This window comes from Bison bison, unplaced genomic scaffold (genome assembly GCF_000754665.1).
Source record: "Bison bison bison isolate TAMUID 2011002044 unplaced genomic scaffold, Bison_UMD1.0 scf7180017864376, whole genome shotgun sequence".
In the NCBI taxonomy this organism is placed as follows: Eukaryota; Metazoa; Chordata; class Mammalia; order Artiodactyla; family Bovidae; genus Bison; species Bison bison.
Genome location: NW_011494948.1, coordinates 15,066,701 through 15,092,652, shown reverse-complemented (window position 1 = coordinate 15,092,652; position 25,952 = coordinate 15,066,701). Strand labels below are relative to the sequence as shown.

The 25,952-nt window shown below is 37.9% G+C and overlaps 1 protein-coding gene across 3 annotated transcripts in view; it reads right to left on the bottom strand.

The window, feature by feature from the left end:
- The window catches only part of FOCAD (focadhesin), a 295,859-nt gene that overhangs the window by 105,683 nt on the left and 164,224 nt on the right, over positions 1–25,952 (bottom strand). For all 3 annotated transcript variants that reach the window (XM_010857081.1, XM_010857080.1, XM_010857079.1), the window contains 5 exons: positions 21,555–21,689; positions 17,793–17,843; positions 17,003–17,086; positions 7,543–7,681; positions 1,539–1,724 (listed from right to left, as the gene is read on the bottom strand). In XM_010857081.1, the coding sequence (XP_010855383.1) occupies positions 1,539–1,724; positions 7,543–7,681; positions 17,003–17,086; positions 17,793–17,843; positions 21,555–21,689 (595 nt within the window). The remainder of the gene's footprint in view (positions 1–1,538; positions 1,725–7,542; positions 7,682–17,002; positions 17,087–17,792; positions 17,844–21,554; positions 21,690–25,952) is intronic.

Sequence of the window (25,952 nt, the reverse complement as noted above, 5' to 3'; positions counted from 1 at the left end):
ATCTGAGAGGAGTTTCTCCTCTGTTAGGCAGAGTGAAGGACTGACCATCTCAACTGAATTGGGGATTTAACTGAGCCAGGCTTGATTATAGCTTTGGTAAATCTCAGTCTACCTCTGGTTCAACCCTGTTTCTAGGGCACACCTTCTTCAAGATTTTCAACTGACAGCCTAATCGGTCTTTGACTCTTCAGTATGGGAAGATTACGGGAGATTCAGAGATTTACATCTGTCCTCAGAAGTTTTCAGGTTACCTTCTAAATTCCCATCCCACAAAGCTTCAAAATTTGACAAATACCTTAAGGGAGAAACATGCTGTGTGCTTGAAGTCCCTCCAGCTCAGTTTTGTCACTAGGGTTACCACAAAAATGTCAGGATCTCTGTTGGTTTCTCTGCCTCCTGTATCACCCTCTTGTTAAGGTCAAGCCTGAATTTCAGCTTCTAACTGAGGCCAAAATGAGTAAAGGCAACCAGGTGAAAAGACCTGTAGATCTCCAGTATCAACTCACTATTTGTGTACTTGGTTTTCAGGCCCATTCTCCTAGTCAGTCTTTGTTTTCCAAGTACTGTAAGACTGGAGACCACTGCCTTTCAGAAGCATCAGCCTAGCTCTTTAACTTTCAGTGCAAACTCCAAACTCACCAAATATCTCAAGAGGAAAATCTCCAGTTTGTCACCTATGTTAGTTAGAATCTTCAGAAAAACAGAACTAACAAGATATGTATAGATATAGATACGTAGATAAGCAAGTAGAGATTTTTTTTTTTTTTACGGCAATTGATTCGCAAGAATTTTGAGGCTGAGAGGTCCCACAATCTTCTGTCTGCAAACGAGAGAACCAGGAAAGCCAGTGGTGTAATTCAGTCTGAGTCAGGAAGCCCAAGAACCAGGAGCACCACCGTCCAAAGGCAGGAGAAGATGGATCTCCAAGCTTCACCCTTCCTCTGTCTTTTCATTCTATTCAGGTCTTCAATGGTTTGGATGTTGCCGACCCACACTGATGATCTTTACTCAGTCTGCCGACTCAAATGCTAACCTCTTCTGGAAACTCATGTACAGACACACTCAGAATCATATTTATCAGTTATCTGAGTGTCATTTAGCCCAATTAAGATGATACATAAAATTAATCACCACATCACCCTAGTCCCTTCATGCCACTAAAAGCTTTATCGGTTTTTCTAGCCTCCAACAGGCCTCTGCCTGAGCCAATTCCCGGTTCCAGTCCACAACCAAAACGGGTGAACATCCCCTATGAGGTGGGGGCCAGTGCGTGGGGCAGGGAACAACCTAAAAAATCGGAAACCTCTAAAATGTTCCCCCTATTCTGTAATTTCAGTCTATCTCTTCTTTGCTTTTATTTATGTCTTTGCTTCTGCAGTTCTCTAAATGGCTTTAAGATGTGATTCATATTTGTAATTTATCCAGTGTGTCTAGATGTGGGCAGCAGCAGCGATGCCCTTCCACGCCCAATCACATCCTACTTGGAAGAGAAGCTTAAATCGGTACATTAAAAACCTATACACTGATGTATCGCTTACCCGCAAGGCCAGGTTTCAAACCTGGCTGCTTGTTTGTTTCGTACATTTTCAACATAAAATTGGGGATTCCTGCTACAGTCTTTCCTTGATCTAAGCGGGCACCTCCTTTCAATGCAGAGTGATACACCCCACGGGGCATATTCACCATTTCTTGCTTCACAAGTGATGTAAAAAATTCCTCCAAAGCTGAAAGAAATAAAAGGAGATCAAAAGTAAATATCGTATGCTAGAAGAGAAACATTCATTCTTAAGTCATATACACACACCCACAAAAACAACAACTTAGCTATATTTTTGATCAAATTTCACAAAGTAAAAGAACAAGTCTTGATTCTCATCCTATTCTTAGTCTTCCTAAAACCAGAACATGGCACTCAGTTATGCAAGTTTAAAAACCTGGTCATTCGTAATTCCTCTTTCTCATAGTTTGTATATGTAATTCATTAGCAAGTCCTTTTAGATCTATCTTTTAAAATATATCTCAAATCCACCCCTTTCCATTTTTACTGCTACTTGCCCAGTCATTATCTTCTCTTTTTCTCATTTGGATGAATTTAAAAACTTGTTTCTTGATTTCTTCTCCTCATGACTACTCCTCCAAACCAGCCTCTACTCCAAAGCTAGAATTTTATGTCATTTCCATCTCTAACACCTTCTGGTGTTTCACTGTCCACAGAACAACATCAAAGCTTCCTATGACTCGGCCCCCGACTCTCCTGACTACATCTCTACCACCTGCCTGCCTTCCTTCCTAGCTATGTTAAAGGCACATTTTCACATGGGCTTTACTCCATTCCTCAATAACACAAAGCTCATACCTAAGACAAGGCCACTGCACTTGCTATTCCTTCTACCTGGAACACACTAATCCTTTATTGCCATGTGACTGGCTCTTTCTTATCATTTAGAAAGAGCCTTTTATGACTGTCCTTCATTGTGTAGTAATATCAGTACACTTATTTTTAAAAACGAATCCATTATTTATTTGTGTTCCTTCTAATTAAGCCCAAGATCCTTATTGCTTGACATCTTTACTTATTATAAGGGAATATAGTGATCCAGGACCAGAAGACGACAGGATATTCAAGCAAAATACTTGATTAACACTATAGGTTTATATTCAAGTGTTATTTTCCCAAGGACCACTAGAGGTTGCCCAATGCAGAACAAAAACAGCAACAAAAAAATAAAGCTAAACAAATCATAAGGGAAACAAAAAAGGAAACCACTGCATGTGCCTCTTCTTATAGGAAGAAAAAGCAAGAGTCCACCCACCTGAACTAGAATTTCATTCTGAACAGGTCTAAATGTCCCCTTTAAAAGACCACAGTTAAATTAAAGGCAGCAAATACTCACGGAACATGGATTACATACCCAGTTCTGTCATTCTTATATAGAGCCTTTCTAGGCACAACCAAGCTTCTCCATTCAAAGTCCAGAGAACACCTATGTTGTAAGTTTTCCATTTTGCCCTCCAGATCCACCCTCCCAACCCTGCTCTGTGCCCTGGAAGAATAACGTTTCACAACAGCATCACTAGGCTCCCTTGTCCTCTGGCTTTCAGCTGGCTCCACTCAATGGGAGATACTGGTAGGAGATCAGAGGCTGAGAACAGAGGTGAGGGCATGTTGCTCCCTAGACATCCTCCTGCAGGACTGCTCCAGGATGCCTGTATCACTCTTTTGAAGGTCCTGACTCCCCTTGCTGCTGCTGCTGCTGCTAAGTCGCTTCAGTCATGTCTGACTCTGTGCGGCCCCATAGATGGCCTCCCACCAGGCTCCCCCGTCCCTGGGATTCTCCAGGCAAGAACACTGGAGTGGGTTGCCATTTCCTTCTCCAATGCATGAAAGTGAAAAGTGAAAGGGAAGTTGCTCAGTTGTGTCCGACTCCTAGCAACCCCATGGACTGCAGCCTACCAGGCTCCTCCGTCCATGGGATTTTCCAGGCAAGAGTACAAAGTGGGGTGCCATTGCCTTCTCCGCCTGACTCCCCTTAGGCAGACCTATTTATGACACAGAAGCTCTCTCTTATTCTCGTAACTATTACCTTCCTTTACCTCTTAGGCTGAGAGACATTTGCCATTCTGAGATGATCCACTATTGCTTGTGAATTTTCTTTAACCTTGACTGCACACCTTTAAGCAGTCCTTTATTAAACTCTCAACTATTCCCTCTGAATTTCCTGTGAAGACCCTGACCAATATATCATCTGAATGAAAAATGTGGGTAATTTGCATTGGCAGGTCACATATCCCAAGTCCTATATACACGACCACATGAATGACTGCTTCAAGCTGGGAGGAGTCTAGACTTTTCAGAATGTACCTAAGAATTATGTGCTTGTGAGGACAGAAGGGATCCTATTCTGGTAAAAGATAATATATGCCAAGAGATAAGTATACATCTCCACATAGACTAACCCAGAAATGAAAATTTGTCTATTTGTCAGGCACTTCAGAGAACTAAGGCCTAATAATTTCAGGCCTGAGAGCAGTTTAAATGAAAGTAAAATACCATGCATGCAACTGATATGTACAGTACCATCCGTCCCAAGTTGCTAGCTTGAAAAAGCTAACAACTAGGAATTTTCCCCATTGTCTTTGAACCTTGCCCTAGTCTCTTCCTTCCAGATGATCAAGTGAGGATTTGAAAAGAGCTGTAGGACACAGAGTGTTAGACATAAAACAAATGTCTTCCAACAGATGAGGACATAGACAAACTATGGTACATTTTATGTGCGTGTGAAGTCGGTTCAGTTTGGTGACCCTGTGGACTATAGCCTGTCAGGCTCCTCTGTCCAAGGGATTCTCCAGGCAAGAACACTGGAGTGGGTTGCTGTGCCCTTCTCCAGGGGATCTTCCTTACCCAGGGATCGAACCTGTGTCTCTGACAATTCCTGCATTTGTAGGTGGGTTCTTTACTGCTAATGCCATCTGGGTACATCTCAAAATGGAATATTACTTAGCAATAAAAAAAGAACAATTGATACAGATAACTACTTGGATGGGTCTTAGATGTTATACTGAGCTTTTTAAAAAGGCTAATTCCCAAAACTTATACACTGTAAAAAAAAAATTGATGAAAGCCAAGTAGGTCTATAGTTTAATTAACAGTATGAAAGTGAATTCCCTGGTATTAATAATGAACTAAAGTTATGTGAGATGTTATCAATGGGAATAGCTGGGTAAAAGTACTCTCTAATTTTGCAACTTCTGATAAGTATGAAATTATTTCAAAATTAAAAAATCTTTTACAGCATATGGAGAAGGCAATGGCACCCTACTCCAGTACTCTTGCCTGGAGAATCCCAGGGATGGGAGAGCCTGGTGGGCTGCCGTCTATGCGGTTGCACAGAGTCAGACACGACTGAAGCGACTTAGCAGCGACAGCAGTTACATCCCTATTTAAAATAATTCAAATCACTGGATTTACTTTGCAACTGCTTTTGTTCACTTGAAAGGAATAAGAAGAAAAGGGCCAGGGTTAGTTTACATTCACTGCAATTCAGTCTTCTACCTGCTGTACCTAGAAACTTAAAATATATCATCCACCCTGTACTTAGGTTGTACATCTCTAAGGCAGTGTCTTTTCATGGTTCTTACAATCACAGGGAATAAGAGGCAACAAAAAATGAAGAACTTGAACCCTTGGATGGGGAACACATGTATGCCTGTGGTGGATTCATTTTGATATTTGGCAAAACTAATACAATTATGTAAAGTTTAAAAATAAAATAAAATTTTAAAAAAAAATGAAGAACTTTGCTCGTGGTGACATGGTCTGTCAAACACAGTCAGCCTCTAGGTCATTCACCTGACTGACTCTAATTATTGAATTTTCTCAAATAGATACAGATAATCTCAACTCCTCCTCTTCTTCCTTAGGGACAGATACTAGTAAATATCAAGTACAAACATGCAGAAGAGCCAGTTAACGGCCATCACAGCTCTGCACATACGGAATGGACAGAAACAACAGTATACCTCGGCCACAAACATACCCCTTCTCCTGTTTCTAGTGCCAGGAGACTAGAGTAAGGGTCCATTTAAGAGGGAACAATGTCATTTTAAAAACCCAAGAGGACTTTGAACTCTTCGGTTATCTGGGGATATAGGTGGAAATTTGGATAACTGGAGGCGTTTTTCCTCTTTGGACCCACTATTAACCACAGGGGATTTGGGAGGTCCTAGACTCTGAGGAGCCTTGAGGTAAGAAGTGGGGATGAACAGGAGAAAGAAAATGGCAACAAGTCTTTAAGGCTTGTACTGGACATACGGGGGAAAGAAAAGATGAACTCTGTCTAAGGTGTACCGTTCGGTTTTCTCTAATGAAAGGAGGCAGGACTTAGGGACAGAAGCATGCTCTAGCAATAAATACTAAATGTATTTGGCTGAATTCCTCAGGGATCTCCATGTAGGATGAAACCGAGGATAAAAACGTCTAACATGGGACTTCCCTGGTGGTCCTGTGGCTAAGACTCTGTGCTCCCAATGAGGGCGCCTGGGTTCGATTCCTGTTTAGGGAACTAGATCCCACATGTTGCCACAACTAACAGATCCTGCACGCCACAAGTAAAGACCTGATGCAGTCAAATTAATTAATTAATTATTTTTTAAAACCACCAAAAAATCTCTAACATTACAGGCCAGTGAGATTATGAAGTGAGAAGACTATGATCATTAGTGAGAAGACAAAGATGACATTTTCTGAGTTTACTGAACTTAATTTTTACATCCATGAATATTCAGGGTAGATTTCAGACTGAAAAAGGTAATAAATGCATGCTTGTAAAAACGTTGGCTAATATTGAATTGGAATAATTGGATATAATTAGAATAATTATTTAAGAGTCAAGGTCCTATACACTTTATATCAAAACTAAATGACCATGTAACTTAATCTATTTTTAAAAAGCATTAATGGATAGTTCTCAAATATTGGTACCACCATTTCTTTAGAGTAATTCTAAAGGAAGAATATATTTCTAATGATGAAGTGAAGTGAAAGTCACTCAGTCATGTGTGATTCTTTGCAACCTCTTGGACTACAGCCTGGAGAAGGCAATGGCACCCCACTCCAGTACTCTTGCCTGGAAAATCCCATGGATGGAGGAGCCTGGTAGGCTGCAGTCCATGGGGTTGCTAGGAGTCGGACACGACTGAGCGACTTCACTTTCACTTTTCACTTTCATGCATTGGAGAAGGAAATGGCAACCCACTCCAGTGTTCTTGCCTGGAGAATCCCAGGGACGGGGGAGCCTGGTGGGCTGCCATCTCTGGGGTCGCACAGAGTCAGACATGACTGAAGCGACTTAGCAGCAGCAGCAGGACTGTAGCCTACCAGGCTCCTCTGTCCACAGAATTCTCCAGGCAAGAATATTACTAGAGTGGATAGCCATTCCCTTTTCCAGGGGATTTTCCCAACCCTGAACCCAGGTCTCCCACATTGCAGGTGGATTCTTCACCATCTGAGCCACCAGGGAAGCCTAAAAGCATATGAGATCTTAGTTCCCTGACCAGGGATCGAACCCACAGCCCCTGCATTAGAAGGCTGAGTCTTAACCACTGGACTGCCAGGAAATGTGATGAAACTACCCAAGAAATTCCTGAAGATTCTAATGATCTTTTCATTCAGTTTATAAATAAGGTAAAGAACCATTTGACTCAGTAACTTAAGAGTCACACTGCAAATCTGTCTTGTAGAGTAAATTTAACTTTTAAAATGAATTTAAATTTTCCAGTGAAAATGATTGTTTAAACTAGTTATCCAGTTTAGTTTTAAGTCTAACATTTTTCAGTGTGTTTGGAACACCATACTATCTCAAGGAGTCCCTGTAGGACACAGATAGAATATAAGTATTTAAGACTAAAGTAAGCTAGACTATGCATATGTCACAAAAGAGCACAATTAATTAGAGAAGTAGGAAGAAAAAAGCACACACACAAAAAAATGCTAGCTTTTGTCCCACCAAATAGGACAAAAGTTTTTTTTACCAGTTTTCCCACCTGGTAAAACTGAAGGAGCTGTGAGTGACAAAAGTTTGAGATAGCAAGAGCCGGGAATGGAAAGATCCACCTCTTTTTCATCACCCTCCTCATCTTCATCTTCATCTAGGTCATCAGGAGTTTGGATTTCTGGTCTTACCTGAAATGATAGAGAAGGTGATACTAAAACCTTTTACTTGCCCTTTTCAAAGTTCATTGAGACTCATTGCTCTACAATGTCTAAAGATCATTAAAATTGATTTTCAAAATCTATTCATTTTCAAATTAACTAAATAGTAAATTCTAATCATCTTATTAGATACACTCCCAGATGAATGTAAAGAACTAATGGTAATATAGTAAGAAAATCATCATAAACCAGCATAAGCAATGATTACTAGAGAAAACTAATAAAAATTTTACGCCATCAGACAATGAAATGCAAACACATTCAGTATATTGAACTTCTATCATTTATAATTAGATATTTGCCTTGTCTGAATACATTTTTTTTAAATCGGTGATTTTAGCTATATTTCTATGATAAAGCTTAAAATCTTCTAGTAGGATATATAGTAGAGATCAGGAAGACACAGAATGCTTTAGTTGACTTATTGTTTGACTCTACAGTTTGTTGCAAGAGAATATAAAAACACTAAAATCTGTAATTGGTAGCTCTACTTTACTGTGTCTAATTTGCCATTTGAAGATTTGTGATTAGTTAGGTTTATTTGAACCAAAAATTAAAAAGGTAGAAAGATTACCACTATTGTAATTTCCACAAGATATAACTGTCAAGCAATTAATTAAATTTTTAATACTTTCAATGACATACCATTGTCATGCCCATGGAGATAATTAAGCATTAGGGGAGGAAATCAAAATATATAAAAGTGGTTGCTATAACCATAAAGTGCCAGAACCCAGTCATTACCATTAGTCTGTCTCCCAGAGTTATTTTTAGAAATAATTAACAATTCCTGCAGACTGCCTTCTTCATAGGTCCCCAAAGCATTGTTCCATTTAGGAACTGCACTGAGTCAGGAAACTTGCAAGGAGATAAAAGAAAACAGGGATAAAATGTTTCTCAAGTATAATAACCTCAACTCTGATGAAGCCTTTCAACCATAACTAGTGTTCTTTTTTGCTAGTGAAGGAGTGAAAGCAGCCTGACTACTGAGTACTTTCCAAGACAAGATTTAATTCTGATTCAATCTTGAGGACCTAATTCTCAGAGGACTGAGCCAGCCATAATTACAGAGATAACATGCTCTGTGGAGGGCATGCCCGCATTTGCTGCTATCAGTGTATACCAGAGAAACCGTGGCACATTTGCAAACCTTTTGTTTCTGACAAGGAGGATTTTCTGAGCATCTCTGGTCTGCTTGTATAATTGGAATTTGCCACATTTAGTATCATCAAGAGATATCGTAGAGATTTTTTTTTTTTGGCCATACATGTGGCATGTGGGATCTTAGTTCCCTGACCAGGAACAGAACCCACACTCCCTGCAGTAGAAGGGAGGATTCTTAACCACTGGACTGCCAGAGACATCCTCTATCTTAGAGATTTTAACTAGTCCTAGCTGCCTAAAAAGTTCCCCAAAAGGAGTTGGTTCTGGGTCCGTTTACCTTGCTTCTTGACTTTTTACAAATCATAGTAAAAACTGAAAAAAGTATTCAAAGGGCATACAGGGGGAAATAGACAATAATGCTTACAGCTGGAGACTACATGCATAACACTGGTTCCACACCAGAGCATCAGTGTGTGCACGCTAAGTCACTTCATTCATGTCTGACTCTTTGAGACCCTATGGACTGTTGCCCCCCAGGCTCCTCTGCCCATGGGATTCTCCAGGCAAGAATACTGGAGTGGGTTGCCATGCCCTCCTCCCAGGGATTTTCCTGACCAGGGATTGAACTCGTGTCTCTTATGTCTCCTGCATTTGCATTGGCAGGTGGGTTCTTTCCCACTAGTGCCACCTGGGAAGCCCCCAGAGTACCACAGCACTGGGAAACTCTGCAGCATGTCATGTTCACAGAGATAGGGGACTCTGGGAGGTGGAAGGCAGCACTAAACCCTTAAGCTAAGATGCAAACTCAGAGGGATGGTGCAATTGTGGAGAAATCAGAACCCTTATACACTGTTCATAGGAATGTAAAATGGTACAGCCCCTGCGGAAAATAGTTTGACAGTTTCTCAGAAAGTTAAATGCAGAGTTACCCAGTAGGACTGCCAAACAATCCTACTCTTAGGTATATGACCAAAAGAAGTAAAAATAAATGACCACACAAAACTTGCCCATCAATGTTCATGAATGTGAATACATTAGTGGTAATAGCCAAAAAAATGGAAGCAACTCAAATGTCCATGAGCACATATGGCATATCTATACAACGGAATATTACTCAGTCATAAGTGGGTATTAAATGCAGGTATGTGTTACTCATGAACTTGGAAAATGTTATGCTAAGTGAACAAAACTAGTCACTAAAGACCACATAGTATATGATTTCATTATAGGAAAAGTTCAGGCCAGGTAAATTTTTAGAGACAGAAAGCATATTAATAGTGTTGGGGAGGGGGGGAAGGGTAATGGGAATTGGTGGCTAATAGAATGTTCTAAAATTAGATTGTGGTAGTTCAGTGATTACACGAACAATTCTTTGAACACACTAAAACCACTAGAATTGTATGCTTTAAAGGAGTGAACCTATGGGATGCAAATTATATCTCAATAAAGTTGGTGGCTCAGATGGTAAAGAATCCACCTGCCAATGTAGAAGACTTGGGTTCGATCCCTGGGTGGGGAAGATCCCCTGAGGAAGGGAATGGTAATCCACTCCAGTATTCTTGCCTGGAGAATTCCATGAACAGAGGAGCCTGACGAGCTACAGTCCATGGGGTCACAAAGAGCTGGACACGACTGAGTGACTAACACTTTCACTTTTCAAAGTTGTTTAAAAAGAAAGGAAGGAAGGCTATAAGAAAGAGAGGAAAGGGGAGAGAGTGTGATCTGGAGGAGGGAGCAGCTGAGGAGGTAGCCACATAAGAGGAAGCATAGGAAACAGAAGTAGAAGCTGCCGCACCCTTCAGACGGACCTGAACTGGCGTGTGAACTATACCCGATAACCAAACACTCTTAATTCCAGAATTACTTCATATAAAAGAATATGATCTTTTTTGCACACATTTTAGCTTATCCAGTGTTTCTGCTCAACCTTATAATATATATATATAATATGTAAAAAATGATTTAATTTAACAACATTTGTCTATATCTTACATATGCATATATTTTAACAAAGAAATTAGAAATGTACTGTCATTTAAGTACAGAAATACTCTGCCTACTTATAATGGTATGATTACTCCTTCAATTACGGTTCTTCAAAAGTGAGCTGATTCTCCTGAACAGATTAGCACTTACTGTTAGACCCTGGCTTCATTACACATCCCTGCTCCTCCGCTCACTTTTCTTCAAGCATTTGTTCCAGCTTCCCTATACTAGTCCCAGCCTTTTCCCTTGACTTGTATGCAACAATGGAATAAGATCAACATGAGTATAACTAGGGAAAATCGAGGGAAGACTTATGAAAGAATGCTTGTTAAAATGAGAAAATGTTGGTAACTGCATCACATTAGCTACTCAAACATCCAGGGGAAAAAAAGGGGGGGTTCTTTTCAGAACATACACACACACACACACACATATGCATGTGTGCACATACGGACACCAACTACGCCCTTCCAATTACAGCTAAGCTTTGTTAAAGAAACTTAAAGGGAGAGCCAAATATAAAATAATAAATTACTATTAAAATCTGCTTTAAGTAGAATATTGAAAAGCTTATCCTACAAAATGCTTCACTACACGTTCTGAGCCAGATAACCTTTCTGCCATTCTTCTGTGTGTGCAACATATAAAAATCCAGGAGTTTGTGGATAAGCAGAGAATTTTATTTGGAACATGTCAAGTATCTGCATAAATTCATTTACAAAAAGAAATAGCTTCTGATGAATGCAATGACATTCACTTAAATCAAAGCCAAACAGGTTACACCACATTAATACCAACCTAGGGTGCATAATGAATTCTTTTATATTACTCACTTCTAAAATTAACTCCAGAAATCAACAACACAATCTATGTTAAGAGCTTTATAATAAAAAGTTCAATTTTTAAACAGCCAAATATTTTTTAATGAACCCAAGTCACAGAAGAATCAACTGAAATGTTTATCCATTATTGACTGTTTTACCAGAAACACAATTCTCTATAGTTTTTTTTGTTTTGTTTTGTTTTTTCCTTTTGTTTCATTTGTGGGGTGTTGGGGGGGCGCTAAAGAAGGTGAAGGAGAAGGATAAATAGCTAAAAGACTAAGAAATACAAACTAAATGGGGAAAAAATCATTCTATTTAATATTGAAATAAGTCCTCAAAGAAGCCCCACTGAATTTTTTAACCGATTTTAGACGTGCACATTTCAAATGATTAACAATACTGTTACAAATGAATAAACACATGGATTCATTCAACATTCCCAGCTCATAAGACAGCCTCAGTTCAGTTCAGTTCAGTCGCTCAGTCTAAGACAGCCTAGCACTTAGTATATATATGTCCAATAAATAATTATTAAAGCAATGCAACTGTTAAGTGTCTATGAACAACAATCCACAGAAGTTCCTAATAATACACCAGTGACAAGAAAGATGAGTTAATGAATCTGGTATTCAAATCCCTGGCTCACATGGTATCTTATTCAGTTCTGCTCTCCACAGACATTTTCCATCTTACCTTACATGCACTGTTTCATTTAACCCTACACCTTCCTGCTGATGTCTGCCACTCCTTTCATGGCTTTTGATTTACCAGCCTGTTAGCTTTCTTTCAACAAGTTTCACAGTTTAAGTGGATGCAGCAATGAACAAGAAATCTTTCTTCAGTAAATTTAAAGAAAGGTGTACTTACAAAAGTAGTTGAACTATATTCCACAAAAGCAAACATGTGGATATTATCCACTGTGAAGGTGAAAGTCGCTCAGTCGTGTCTGACTCTTTGCAACCTCATGGACTATACAATCCATGGAATTCTCCAGGCCAGAATACTGCAGTGGGCAGCTATTACCTTCTCCAAATCTTCCCAAACCAGGGATCAAACCCAGGTCTCCTTCATTGCAGGTAGATTCTTCACTGAGCCACTAGGGAAGCCCAATTATCCACTGTATCTACTTTTTTTATTTTTAAAAAATATTTATTTAGTTGGCTGCATCAGGTCTTAGTTGTGGCACTGGGAATCTTTCGTGCGGGATCTTTCATTGTGGCTCACAGACTTTCTAGTCGCGGCACACGGGCTTAAGTTGCTCTGTGGCATGTGGGATCTTAGTTTCTCCTACGTTGCAAGGTGGATTCATAACCACTGGACTACCATGGAAGTCCCCATTGTATCTTTTTAACATGTTTTTTCTACATGAAATTCACAGAATGTTTTGCTAACAGATTATTTCACAAGTTTCCACAAATAGAAAAAGAGACTGCGGGAACACTTTCACTGGAAAGGTATACAAGTAGCCTTCAGTTTTGTGAGTAAGCCAATTGCCCGTGGTGCAGAGTGAGTAAACTTGATAACAAGAAGGAATCTTGGATCTTACAACTAGAAAAGTCCCTACCTGGAGAGACTTCTGAAACAGTTGAAAGTGTGCTTTCAGAGAAAGGGAGTCAGTTTCACATTACTGCCATCATCCACAACACAGAGGCGGGAGCTGACTGGTTGCATCCTTTGCCTATGGGGACTTGTTTGGAATATGAACATATTGACCATTCTGGGGGCTTTTAGTCCTTCAAACAACCAAACTGAAAATCAGTAATGAATAAAAAGAAGAATGGATGGTGCGTGGCTTTGGAAGTAATGATTTCTTCATGTGGAGGAAGGTCCTCTATATCAGAAGCTGGGGCTTGGAGGGAGGTAGACTCTTAAACCATTAAGTCCTTTCATCTTAATCCCAGTTGAGAGAATGATTCCCTGGTGGCTCAGTCAGTAAAGAATCCACCTACAGTACAAGAGACCAGGTTCAACTCTTGGGTTGGAAAGATCCCCGGGAGAAAGAAATGGCAACCCACTCCAGTATTCTTGCCTGGGAAATCCCGTGGACAGAGGAGCCTGGTGGGTTACAGTCCATGGGGTCACAAAGAGTTGGACGTGACTAAGTGACTTAACCACCAAACTACCACCAGTGAACCAGATACCTGTAGAAGTGAGTCATATCCCAAAAGGGGGTTAGGGCAGAAAAAAAAGGTTGAAAAAGCAAGGCTAAAATAAGTCTTAAAGATTTCCTTTACAGACCTTCAGGCTCTGTTGGTGAAAACCCAAGCATATATATAAACCCAACTCTACATCACTACTCTTTACATTGGAAGATATAAAGAGCTATTTATGGTTATTCAAGGATCTGAGGATATAGGAGTGAGGTTAAGAAAGTAATATTTGACTGAGTATAGCACTTAACTGAGTATTAACTCTAACAAACATAATCAGAAACTGAACATAACCCTCAAGTAAGATAAAATACAGGGCTTCCCTGGTGGCTCAGCAGTAAAGAATCTGCCTACAATAGAGGAGACATGGGCTCGATCCCTGGGTCAGGAAGATCCCCTGGAGAAGGGAATGGCAACCCATTCCAGTATTCTTGTCTGGGAAATCCCATGGACAGAGGAGCCTGGCAGGCTACTGTCCTGGGGGTCACAGAATAGTTGAACATGACTTAGCAACTAAACCACCACAGAATAAAATATAAACATATCAACATTTAAAGAGGTGGAGACTAAATAGTAAAGAGTATATGGCAGTTATTTAATAAAAGCTATTATGCCAGCTGGAATATTTCAGTAATAATAGCTAAAAATAAGGCAATCATTATGTTGTGATCTAAGTTAGAAAATGCTTATTTAAAATAATAATAACAAAAAAGTATCTTTCTAGAAACTGTAGCTAACCTATTGGTAAGAGTCTGTAAATCAAATATACATGTAACTTTTTCCTTTGTCTTTCTTTTTTTAAAGAAGCTATGGGTATTGCTGATCACCATAGTGCAGTCTGAAATCCCATCTTTTTAAATGTTATGAGTCAAAGAACAAATCTTTTCTTAAGACTTCCTGTTTGTGATAACTGCATGGCAAGCTGGCCGATCTGTCTTTGAGTTCTCAGTAACACGGGAAATCCTGCCTTGTGATGGATTTGGTTTTACAAGAGCCTATCATCAGTCCCTTCAATTCAATTCAATAAACAGAAGCTTGCCTGGTTCCTACTGGCATCTAATTGTTGAATAAACTCAATCCAGAAGAAACAATCAACCCATTTTAAAATGCTTGAGGATCCCAAGAAATTCATAACAAAATTTCTTGCCATTTCACCCCTAGAATGGATTCTGGGTCATGTTACATATAACTTCTTCTAACAAAATGTCTTGCTCACTTTCTAATGGCATTCAATAAACATTTGTAGGGACCTCTCTGGTGGTCCGGTGGTTAAGATTTGCCTTTCAGTGCAGGGGTTCGGGGTTTGATCCCTGGTTGGGGAGATCAAATTGCCAACAGCTGCTGGATCATCAAAAAAGCAAGAGAGTTCCAGAAAAATATCTATTTCTGCTTTATTGACTATGCCAAAGCCTTTGACTGTGTGGATCACAATAAACTATAGAAAATTCTGAAAGAGATGGGAATACCAGACCACCTGACCTGCCTCTTGAGAAACCTATATGCAGGTCTGGAAGCGACAGTTAGAACTGGACATGGAACAACAGACTGGTTCCAAATAGGAAAAGGAGTACGTCAAGGCTGTATATTGTCACCCTGCTTATTTAACTTATATGCAGAGTATGTCGTGAGAAATTCTGGGCTGGAAGAAGCACAAGCTGGAATCAAGATTGCTGGGAGAAATAACAATAACCTCAGATATGCAGATGATACTACCCTTATGGCAGAAAGTGAAGAAGAACTAAAGAGCTTCTTGATGAAAGTCAAAGAGGAGAGTGAAAAAATTGGCTTAAATTTAGCTCAACATTCAGAAAACGAAAATCATGGCATCTGGTCCCATCACTTCATGGCAAATATATGGGGAAACAGTGGAAACAGTGGCTGACTTTATTTTTCTGGGCTCCAAAATCACTGCAGATGATGACTGCAGCCATGGAATTAAAAGATGCTTACTCCTTGGAAGGAAAGTTATGATCAACATAGATAGTATATTAAAAAGCAGAGACATTACTTTGCCAACAAAGGTCCATCTAGACAAGGCTATGGTTTTTCCAGTGGTCATGTATGGATGTGAGAGTTGGACTGTGAAGAAAACTGAGTGCCGAAGAATTGATGCTTTTGAACTGTGGTGTTGGAGAAGACTCTTGAGAGTCCCTTGGACTGCAAGGAGATCCAACCAGCCCATCCTAAAGGAGATTAGTCCTGGTATTCATTGGTAGGACTGATGTTGAAGCTGAAACTCCAGTACTTTGGCCATCTGATGTGAAGAGCTCACTCATTTGAAAAGACCATGATGCTGGGAAAGATTGAGGGCAGGAGGAGAAGGGGACAACAGATGATGAGATGGTTGGATGGCATCACCGACTCAATGGACATAGGTTTGGGAGGATTCCTGGAGCTGGTGATGGACAGGGAGGCCTGGTGTGCTGTGGTTCATGGGGTGGCAAAGAGTCGGACATGACTGAGCGACTGAACTGAACTAAACTGAGGAGTTAGGACAAAACATAAAACAGAAGAAATATTGTAAAAAAATCAATAAAGACTTTAAAAATGGTCCACATAAAAAAAAAAACTTTAAAAAATAAAATAAACATTTGTATGTTTTTGAATTAGCAGTAACACTAAACGTGAAACCATACACTTTACTCCTTAATATTACCTGAGAATTGAAAGCTGGTTATATTAGGTAGATGTTAGAAAAGGTTGGTTGTTTTTAGTCTAAAAACTGAGAAAATGTCATATAATGTGTTAACACTTAAAAGAGAGTGATACCTTCTTCACCCAGTTCTCCAGGACTATCATTTCAAAACAAATAAATAGCAGATTGTTTTCACAAGGCATCTCAAGTCTCCATCACAAATAAAGATCTTTGGGTGCCCAGGTGATAGAAAACCATACTCTGTGTAGTCTGGGTTTAGGTAAAGTGGTTCCAGAGTGACACAGATCTGCTCTGGGCACAGGAATACAGTCATACAACTGGTCACCTTATGGAGACTACATTTTGCTCCATACATGTCTTCCATTTGCTTCAAAGAGATTTAAATTCACTATCTGTGACGTCTAAGACCTCTACAATCTATAACAGATAAAACAAATAGTGAATATAAATTCTTATCTTTTAAGGACAATATATCTAGAGTTACAGGTAAGACTCTCTTCCATAGCGGGATACAAATAAAGCTATACATCCAGGAGAAAAGAGACAGCAGTGAGAAAGCAGAAAGCCCTACCTCTTCAGGCAGATGAAGAATCGTGTGGTCCCCGGCACCAAAGTGTGACAGAGATTTATAGGCAGCATTTGCGACAACTGGGTCCTATAAAATAAAGAAATGGCATATATTAAACATCAACTCTGGAGGAAGAAAAAAAATTTTCCCTCACCAACCTTAATGTTCTATAGTCAGTGCTTTGGAAATGGTATTCACGCCTCACTTAGTATGTCCCAATTAAAAGTAGAGAGTAAACAGCATTGGGCAGACACAAAAGAAGCACCAAATATTTATCCTCGTTGGGACATTAAACATAAAAATATGATTCTTCTCTGATTCTTCAGCTACTTCACAGGGAAAGTTGACCTTTTGGAATCTAAGCTTTTTCACTCGTGAGTTGGGTACAATATCACTGACATTTTTTTCTCCATATTTCTTGATTGGAAATGACATTAAAAAATGGAGTGGGCTTTTTATTCATTTGATGTGCTTATTGGTGGGAAGGGGCAAAGCAGGAAAGAGAAAGGACCATTAAAAATGAGAGACAATGGCAATAGTCCCTCTTCATATCCATCAGCATCACAAAGTAATAAGTGCATTTTATGGTGAAAATGTATTAACTGGCATAAATTAAGAATAATTTTTAAAGTCTAAACTTGTAGTCATAATTTTTAAATCAAAAATTTAAAATTTTTATCCTATTCTTATATTATAGTTCTTTATAACACAATTCTATAATTCTTATAATATTCTTGTATTACAATTCCTACTCCAGCTTGGTTCTGTTTCTCTGACACCCTTCTGATAGTACCTTGTTTTGAGTATGGTTCCAGAGGAAGCTGAGGACTTGAACTTTAAAATTCTGAAAAATCAACAAACAACAGAATAAATTCTAAGACAAAGATAAAATTGACAGTAATCAATCTAAAGCAGCAAATGTCAAAAGTAAATCACTTTCAAAATTATACCACTTGTAACGAACTTAATCTGTACTTACTTACCATTCATAAAATGAAAACATTCAGATTCATCATCCAAACATATGGATATGTTAAATCAGGTGAGACTTTTAGATTAAACTAATACAATTATGTAAAGTTTAAAAATAAAATAAAATTAAAAAAAATAAACCAATGAAAAAGAAAAAAAAAAAGATGCATATAGCCAAGAATATTGTACCATAAAAAAATAAATAAATAAAATAAATTTCACTTCACTTTTCACTTTTACTTTTCCCCCAACCATTTCTTACTGACCTCTCAAATCTCAGTACAAATGTTAGATTACTCTCTTCTTTCAGGCCACTATTCCTAATCCCCTACCCAGACGAGAGTTCTCCCTTCTCCAAGCAGCCATATGGCACCTGGCACAGTTTAGCATTTAATGTGATTATCTGGGTATGTGGTTAACTCTCTCCTAGCTTGTATAATCATTAAAGGGCTATCTGTCTTTCTCATTTCAAAGGCTGGTATATAAATAATATAAAGCCCACTCCCTCAAATGACAAATATTTAATAAATAAGTGAGCATAAAAAGCCATTTATCTTCCGGCACTTAACGTCTCCTTCATTTTAGCCACATCTAACTTCTTGTCCTGATAGATCATATGAGGTTCTTTTATACCTCCTTGACTTTGCATATTCTCTTCAAAACTTCAATGGAAAGCAATCTTTAGTAATTCTTCATAATCCTTGTCCAACAGCACCAACTAAATAAGGTTTCTTTAGTGTCCTCCTAAGATGTTGGTCATGTCCACCACCATACTCTCCTAACCCTTTGAATGCACTCAACAAATGCTATTGTAATTATTATTGCTTATGTCTATATCTTTTACCAACTTTTGAGCTTTCAAAGGCAGGGACTGACAATGTGGTATAATGGAGCTAGAAAGTGCTGGGTTTAGAAAACAGCTTTCACTTAGAAACTGCAGTATTGGCTCAGTTATTTGTCTTGCATGTAGCAGATACTCAGTAAATATTTGTTTAATGAATGAGTCAACCTCTCAAAACCTCAGATTCTCTTGTTATAATATGAAAAATACTTTCTTATCAGATATTAGAAGTAATACTTTGACATAAAGTAACTAGTGCTGGGACTATAACTACTTAAAATAGTATCTATTATTATTTATTAGTATCTCTAAGGCCTAGTACAGCTTTAATAAATATATTCTGAGTCAATGAATGAATGTATCCAGCACTTGGAACACATGTATACCTGTGGTGGATTCATTTCGATATTTGGCAAAACCAATACAATATTGTAAAGTTTAAAAATAAAATAAAATTTAAAAAAAAAAAGAGAAAAAAAAAGCAATTCAGAAAATACATTAATTGAAACATGGACTCTATTTTCAACAAGCTTATATTTTAATGGAGATAATATTTGTGCACATGTACCTGAAGTAAATATAAAATAGAAATAAAAGTTCTTAAGACAGTATAGATAAAGAACTTAAGGAATAACAGACTCCCGTTTGAAGAAAAAGTCTCAACAGATGGGATAACTTAAACTGATTCTTTATTTCCTAAAATAGACTTTAAAATTAGAGATGAAAAAGAAAGTAATTCAAGACAGAAAGAACAACATGAACAAAGGGAAAAAAAAATAGAAAAACTTGGAAACAGAGAAGGAAACTACAAGTGGTTTGGTTTCCCTGGAGTGTGGGAGGCAGAAAAGTAGAGTGAGGTCCAATTCTAAAAGACCTTTGGCTCCGTATAAGGCAACTGGACTTCATTTTTAGGTAAACAAAATGCATTTGAGGTGAGGTGACATGGGATAGCAATAACCTAAGAAATGCTTTGGGAAAATTACATTTAATTCAGGCTTACATGCCAACAAATTCTAAGCACTTAACAGAAAAAAAAAGTACTTACAGGAAGAGAGAGGGGGAAGGAGAAAGAGAAGGAAAGATAAAGTGGAAAAGGTGGGAAGAAAGGAAGGGACAGAGTGAGTCAGAATGACAGACGGAGAGGGGCTTTCTCTACATTTCTCCCCTTCTGCTCCAGGTGGGCTCTGGTCACTGAAGGAATCTCCCTTACTAGGAGAAAACTGATGGATAGAACATCCCAAAGCTGCTATCTGAACAACAGGGGAATCCTAATATGATTACAAGCATGAAGATAAACCAAAACAAAATGTCAGTGGAAAAGAATGAAAATTTGAAGGGAAAAAACACAGTCCAAAGGACAACTTATACCAATGTAAGCAAACATAAAAAACCAACACACAAATCACTTCACACTTTAATCTGTAATAAAATCTGAATAACTCAAAGTACAAGCAGCACAAAGGTACATGAGTTCAGCTCTTGAAGACAGAAAATAAATATACACAACACAACATACAAAGTCCTTATTTTGGTTTTTAGTCTGAGCTCCTTATCAGTAGCCTGGCAGACTTTCTGACATCACAAAGGTATGTACCCATGAATGGCAGTCATAAAAAAAAACAACTGTTGGTGAATTATATAATCTAGGAGTCTTGAATTGATTCTTTTTTTAATACCCCCAAATAAAAGCCCAAATGTGAGAATAAACTCACAATATCCTGTACTGCTTCATTCATTCATTCAATAACTAGTTTCTGAATACATATTATGTGCCATGCTAGATATTGTGTCCTTGGTGAGGACAAACTTGATTTTACTCACTGTGTAGCATTTAGAATGATTAGAGCAAGTATTATCTTACACTCCTATCTTATCATGTGATCTAAAACAAGTAAGGGGCTATTCCTGGAATCTTATGGAGTTTATCAAACTCTGTGAAGCCCTAAATCAAAGTAAAAGTTTACCAAGACTTCAAGTGAAAATTAATTGAAGTTCTTTGAAAGAAAAGTAAAAAACATGAGCTTAAATGAGGTTATAGCTACAAAAGTGGAGATATAAATGAATCTGCCAGCCTCTCATTTCATTCAAAGAAGAGAAAATAAAGAAAATGTTAAACAGAAGCGCATGAATCTTTTAGCAAAATGTCTTCCACCAAGTAGTTCATTACAATGCCAAATACTGACTAGTTCATAAAATTATTTTCCTCTCCTAGGACAGTTTGATTTTACAATCATCTTCATGGAAGAATATACACAAAGAGCGAAGATGTATATTGAAAATGTAAACTATTAATAACACACAAAAAATAAAATCTCTATGCCCAAGCTAGAAGCAAAGCACAAATAACACTATGTCTACACTACTGGGAAAGTCTGCCCTGCCTTACTAAATCCTTTATAATACTTTGTAGAATTTTAAACACCAACGAAACACATTTAAACTGTTGGTCTCACGAATTGTATTCTTTTAGAAACATACTGGCTTTTAATAATCTTGACTATACTTTCATAATGAAACTTGGCATCCTTCATGTAAGTAAGTCTTAAAGACAGAGGACTGATAAGAGTGGATATCCATCTATTCCTAGGAGTCCATAAAGATATCATCATGTTCGCAGAACTAAAATCACTAAAGGATTTTTGGCAAACACAAAATTACGAATAATTTTTTCCCAAAAGTAATGGTAAAGCACACATTTTCCCAATGTGGAAACAGACAATTTGTTGAGATCCAAACACATACCTCATACTCAGCTGTATTGACTGTTAAGGAAGGAACCAGAGAAAACAGTTCACTGAGGGTCTTCAAAATGAGAGGTCTTGTGTCACAACTCAGCTTTGGGGAGAGAGCATTCCAAGTGGAGCGAATACAAACCACCTGTGAAGCAAACACAAAAGTCAATACCTAACAAAATCCCAGCTCATCTGAAGCCATTAGTAAAGGGTACTGTCTTTTATTATGAGGAAATTTAAGAATAAGAATTCTTAGAAGATAGGATTTGATAAGTTATCACCTCTCAGAAGAAATTATATAAACTAACATAAACTGTTGTTGAAGAAGATCCAGCCTGCCTCCCACAACTGCTTTTTTATAGCTTTATTTTGGTTAACCAAAAAAATAAAACTCTCTCTCTCTCATGCATGAATACACAGATTAGCTACACAGATTAACTCCAGATTAGCTACAAACATTGCTGAATAGCCATTCTCAGAAAACAAAGACAGGTAAGATAATGCTAGTACATTTCTAAATCCAAGTATTCACAATTTTTTATAGTTTTCCATCTTGCTGAAACTATATTACCACTCAGAAAATTGAGATGTTAGTAAATACAAATAAAACACTCTCAAACCATCTTACAAATTTCTAAATGAGGTAGGCGAATTATTTTGTTATTTAAAATAGTAACTTAAAACTTTGTTTTAAAAGTCATTTCAGATTTTAAGAGGCTGTTAAATGATAAAAATTAAACTAATAAATGTCATTTCTAGCTTGATCCAATTTCCTTAAACCAAGTATTCTTAGGCCATTTCAAGATCTGATTTATGGATGTTCAAATATCTTCTTAAGTTCAATTCCAACCACAACAGATGATTTCTTCACTTACAGATATTTTACTAAAACTTTAAAACTCAGGCAGGAAGAGTGACAACACACATCAATTAGAGTTGGACAAGGATTAATCTTTCTAAAACACTACAATCTTTTATCTTAAGCTTCAATTAACATACACAGTTTATTTTCATATACTAACATAAACTGGGTTCCCAGGTAGCTCAGTGGTAAAGAATCTGCCTGCCAATCAATGCAGGAGACGCAGGCTGGATCCCTGGGTGAGGAATATCCTCTGGAGTAGAAAATGGCAATGCACTCTAGTATTCTTACCTGGGTAAATCCCACGAACAGAGGAGCCTGGCAGCCTGCAGTCCATGGGATCGCAAGGAGTTGGACATGACTGAGTGACTGAGCACACACACTAACTCAAATTATTTAGGAAACACTATATAAGGTAAGTGAATAATATATACTTAAGGACACAGATTAAGGAAAGACTCAAATATAGCAGAAAGTATTTCAGAAAACTTGGGATTCAGTGCTTTTGCTCTTATTTTCCACTTTCCATGAAAGAGCAGAAAAATGCTCTTTGACTTGGGATCCACTACAAATTTGGATTCCACCATCACTAAGGGTTTTACTATCTGTCAGGCATGACATTAGGCACATTTATACAAATATTACAAAACAGCAATATTTGAAATTAAAAAAAAAACAAACAATCCTTTAAAAGCTACCAACTCAACACAGAGTATATACCCAGAGTAGGATACAGCACTAAGAGGAATAATAAAATATAATCTAACCTTCAAAGAATTTACCACCTTATCGGAAAGAAAGAGAAATGTACGTAACTCTAAATTATTGGAAAACAAAAGGTACATGATAAGATTTTGAAATATTTCCAACAGAAAATAGGCTTAGGAGGAATCCAGGTAGGAAAGCTATGTCAGTGAGTGGGAGTCATCAGAGTGTCAAGAGGCAGAAAGTCTAGAGATAGGACTTGAAGATGCAATGGAAAGAAATCAGGCAGACCTTTCACAAGGAAGTGGAAAGCATAAGCCAAAACACAAATAAAGCTAGTTGTAGGCATGCATGAGTCCTGGTGAAGAAAGGCTGGTGTAGAGCAAAGAGCACCTAGAATAGCAAAGCAGTTTGGATCAGAATCAAAAGGAAAAGGAAGCCTCCAGAGATTTCTGAGTTGGGCAATAAACTAAATTCAAAGGTTATTTTTGAAAGATTCTTCTGGTAGTCTGTAGTCAATCTCAAAGCTGTCATGGACTTCTCTAATTCTTATTTCTCCCTAGTCCTTCACATAGAGCCTCAAAAGTTTTCCAAAAAGCAAACGCTCAATATAATGATTATCCATGCCTTCTCCTTATTTTAAATGCCTATTTAATTCCAACCTTCTTTGTTTCAAGACCAAGTTCACATCTCAATTCTACAATTAACTTTTCTCTTACAATTCAGGCCTTATTTTATCCCTTTCTTTCCTCTAACTTCCAGCATTTAAAACTCTATACTTTCCAACTTAGCACTTAATTATATACTGCCTAGTATTGTTCACTATTTTCATGAATATAAATTGTCTTCTCAACTAGATATTGAGCTCCATGAAGACAATGACCACATCTTCTAGTTCTCACTCCCTGCTCATCTAGCACACTAATAATTATATCAGATACCAGTAGTTATCAACTACTGATGATACTGGAACCTGAGAAATAGTAAATCTGAGATAGAAAAGGCAAGAATTAAAAGGTCTTGGACAATGAATTGGAAAGTAAGATGATTTGGGCCTAGAGACCTGGGTGAATAAAAAGCAACTTAATAAAATGGAGGGAAAGCTGGAAGGAGCATCTTTGCAGGAAATGAGGGGATGGATATGTTTTACTGGAGTTCAAGGAAAGACATCCAGAGAGAAATATTCTGCAGGCATTAGGGAAAAACTCAGATGTAAGGCTGGCTAATGACAGTTTTGTCATTTAAACGTTTGTATATATCAAAAGCCAGGAAGAAGTATAGTCTCATACATGTTCTGATGCACTTTGCAGATCAACAAAAAAGATGCCTGGCCACCAATTATGGAAGTACAAAAAGGGGCCTTGTCTTTTCCATAGTGGTGAATGGGGAGTGAGGCTACATCTTCCAAGTATTTTCAAAGGTTTACACATTTTAAAAGTCTTGTAAAGTTTAAAAATAAAATAAAATTAAAAAAAAAAAGTCTTTTTCCTAAAAAGTTTGGAAACAAATGCCTGAAATAGTACTCTATACACAGACTATGAGAAGACATTCTAGCATCTCAACAGTGAATTGTGCCTTAATTGTAAGCAAGGTATACCTGCCAGGAATTATCAGTAAATCTAGGCTTGCTCATACACAATCAGGAGCAGGGAAGTCTTTAATAAAGAATGCTGCTTTCTCTGACCTTCCCAACACTGCGCCATTCTTGACTAGATCTTAGAGATCGTCTGACCCTGAGGGCTCCTTGGATTCAACCTATTACCACCTTGCTATGTCCATCTCCTAGAACCTTATGGATTTCATCCACTAGCCTTATGATCTGTCATAATATATCAGATGAGCCAAGTTCATGGTCCTGGTCCCAATGGGCTTGTTTTACCTTAACAATTCATTACCCAATGACTTGTCTATTTTCAAAATACAGATTGACGTCAGGCTCCAACACATAATGGGCGACACTTGAAATGACTGATAAAGAACATTTTTTATATACTCTTGAGCTGAAATGGAAAAATTGAGAGTAGGGGTAATTAGCCAGGGCCAGAAATAAAAAGGAAAATACCTGCCCTATGGTACTAAAAGGAGGTTGTCAGTTTCCGTAACCTAATTGCTTGAGTTTAAATGCACACATGGAAAGAGGAGATACTGCCTTTAGCCTATAGCAGGTAGGGTGTTGGAACAGAGACCTCCACATAAAGCCAGCATGAAGGGCTGTACCCTTAGTATAATGGTTGGACTAGAAACCACTGAGCTGAGAAATTAACATAAAAAATGGCAGTGAGGTGGGGGCTCCTGGATCACTCTTGGAAAGCACTCCCATAATATATATTCCAAATGATTTGCACAGAAAAATAAAATAAGCCCCTCTAAAAATAAGTTTATAGCTTTATTCATTATAATATGATTAACACAAACGCAAACAATTGTCAGAGCTAAATGGTAGAAAATACACGCTATCTATAAAGGAGTAAATTAGAATAACAACAAACTTTTCAAAATTAACAAGACCAAATGATCATGAAATAAGATCTTAAAAGTGCTGAGGAAACTATCAGCCTACAATACTAAACCCACAATTCAACAGTAATGTTAAAACAAGCAAAAACAAAATAGAAGGAGCAATACCTAGGTATTATATTATGCAGATACAGCATATGAATATTTACAAACAAGCGACTCAGAATATCTTGCTTAGTTTGTCTATGAGATTTTGGAGAATTCATTCCGAGTGCTAACATTATGCACATTTTGTTGCCATTTCTGTTTCTTGGGGAGAATGACACTTTTCCATGTTATTCTTCCATAAGAACCTTAGCAACACTAAACAGCACAGATTAAGGA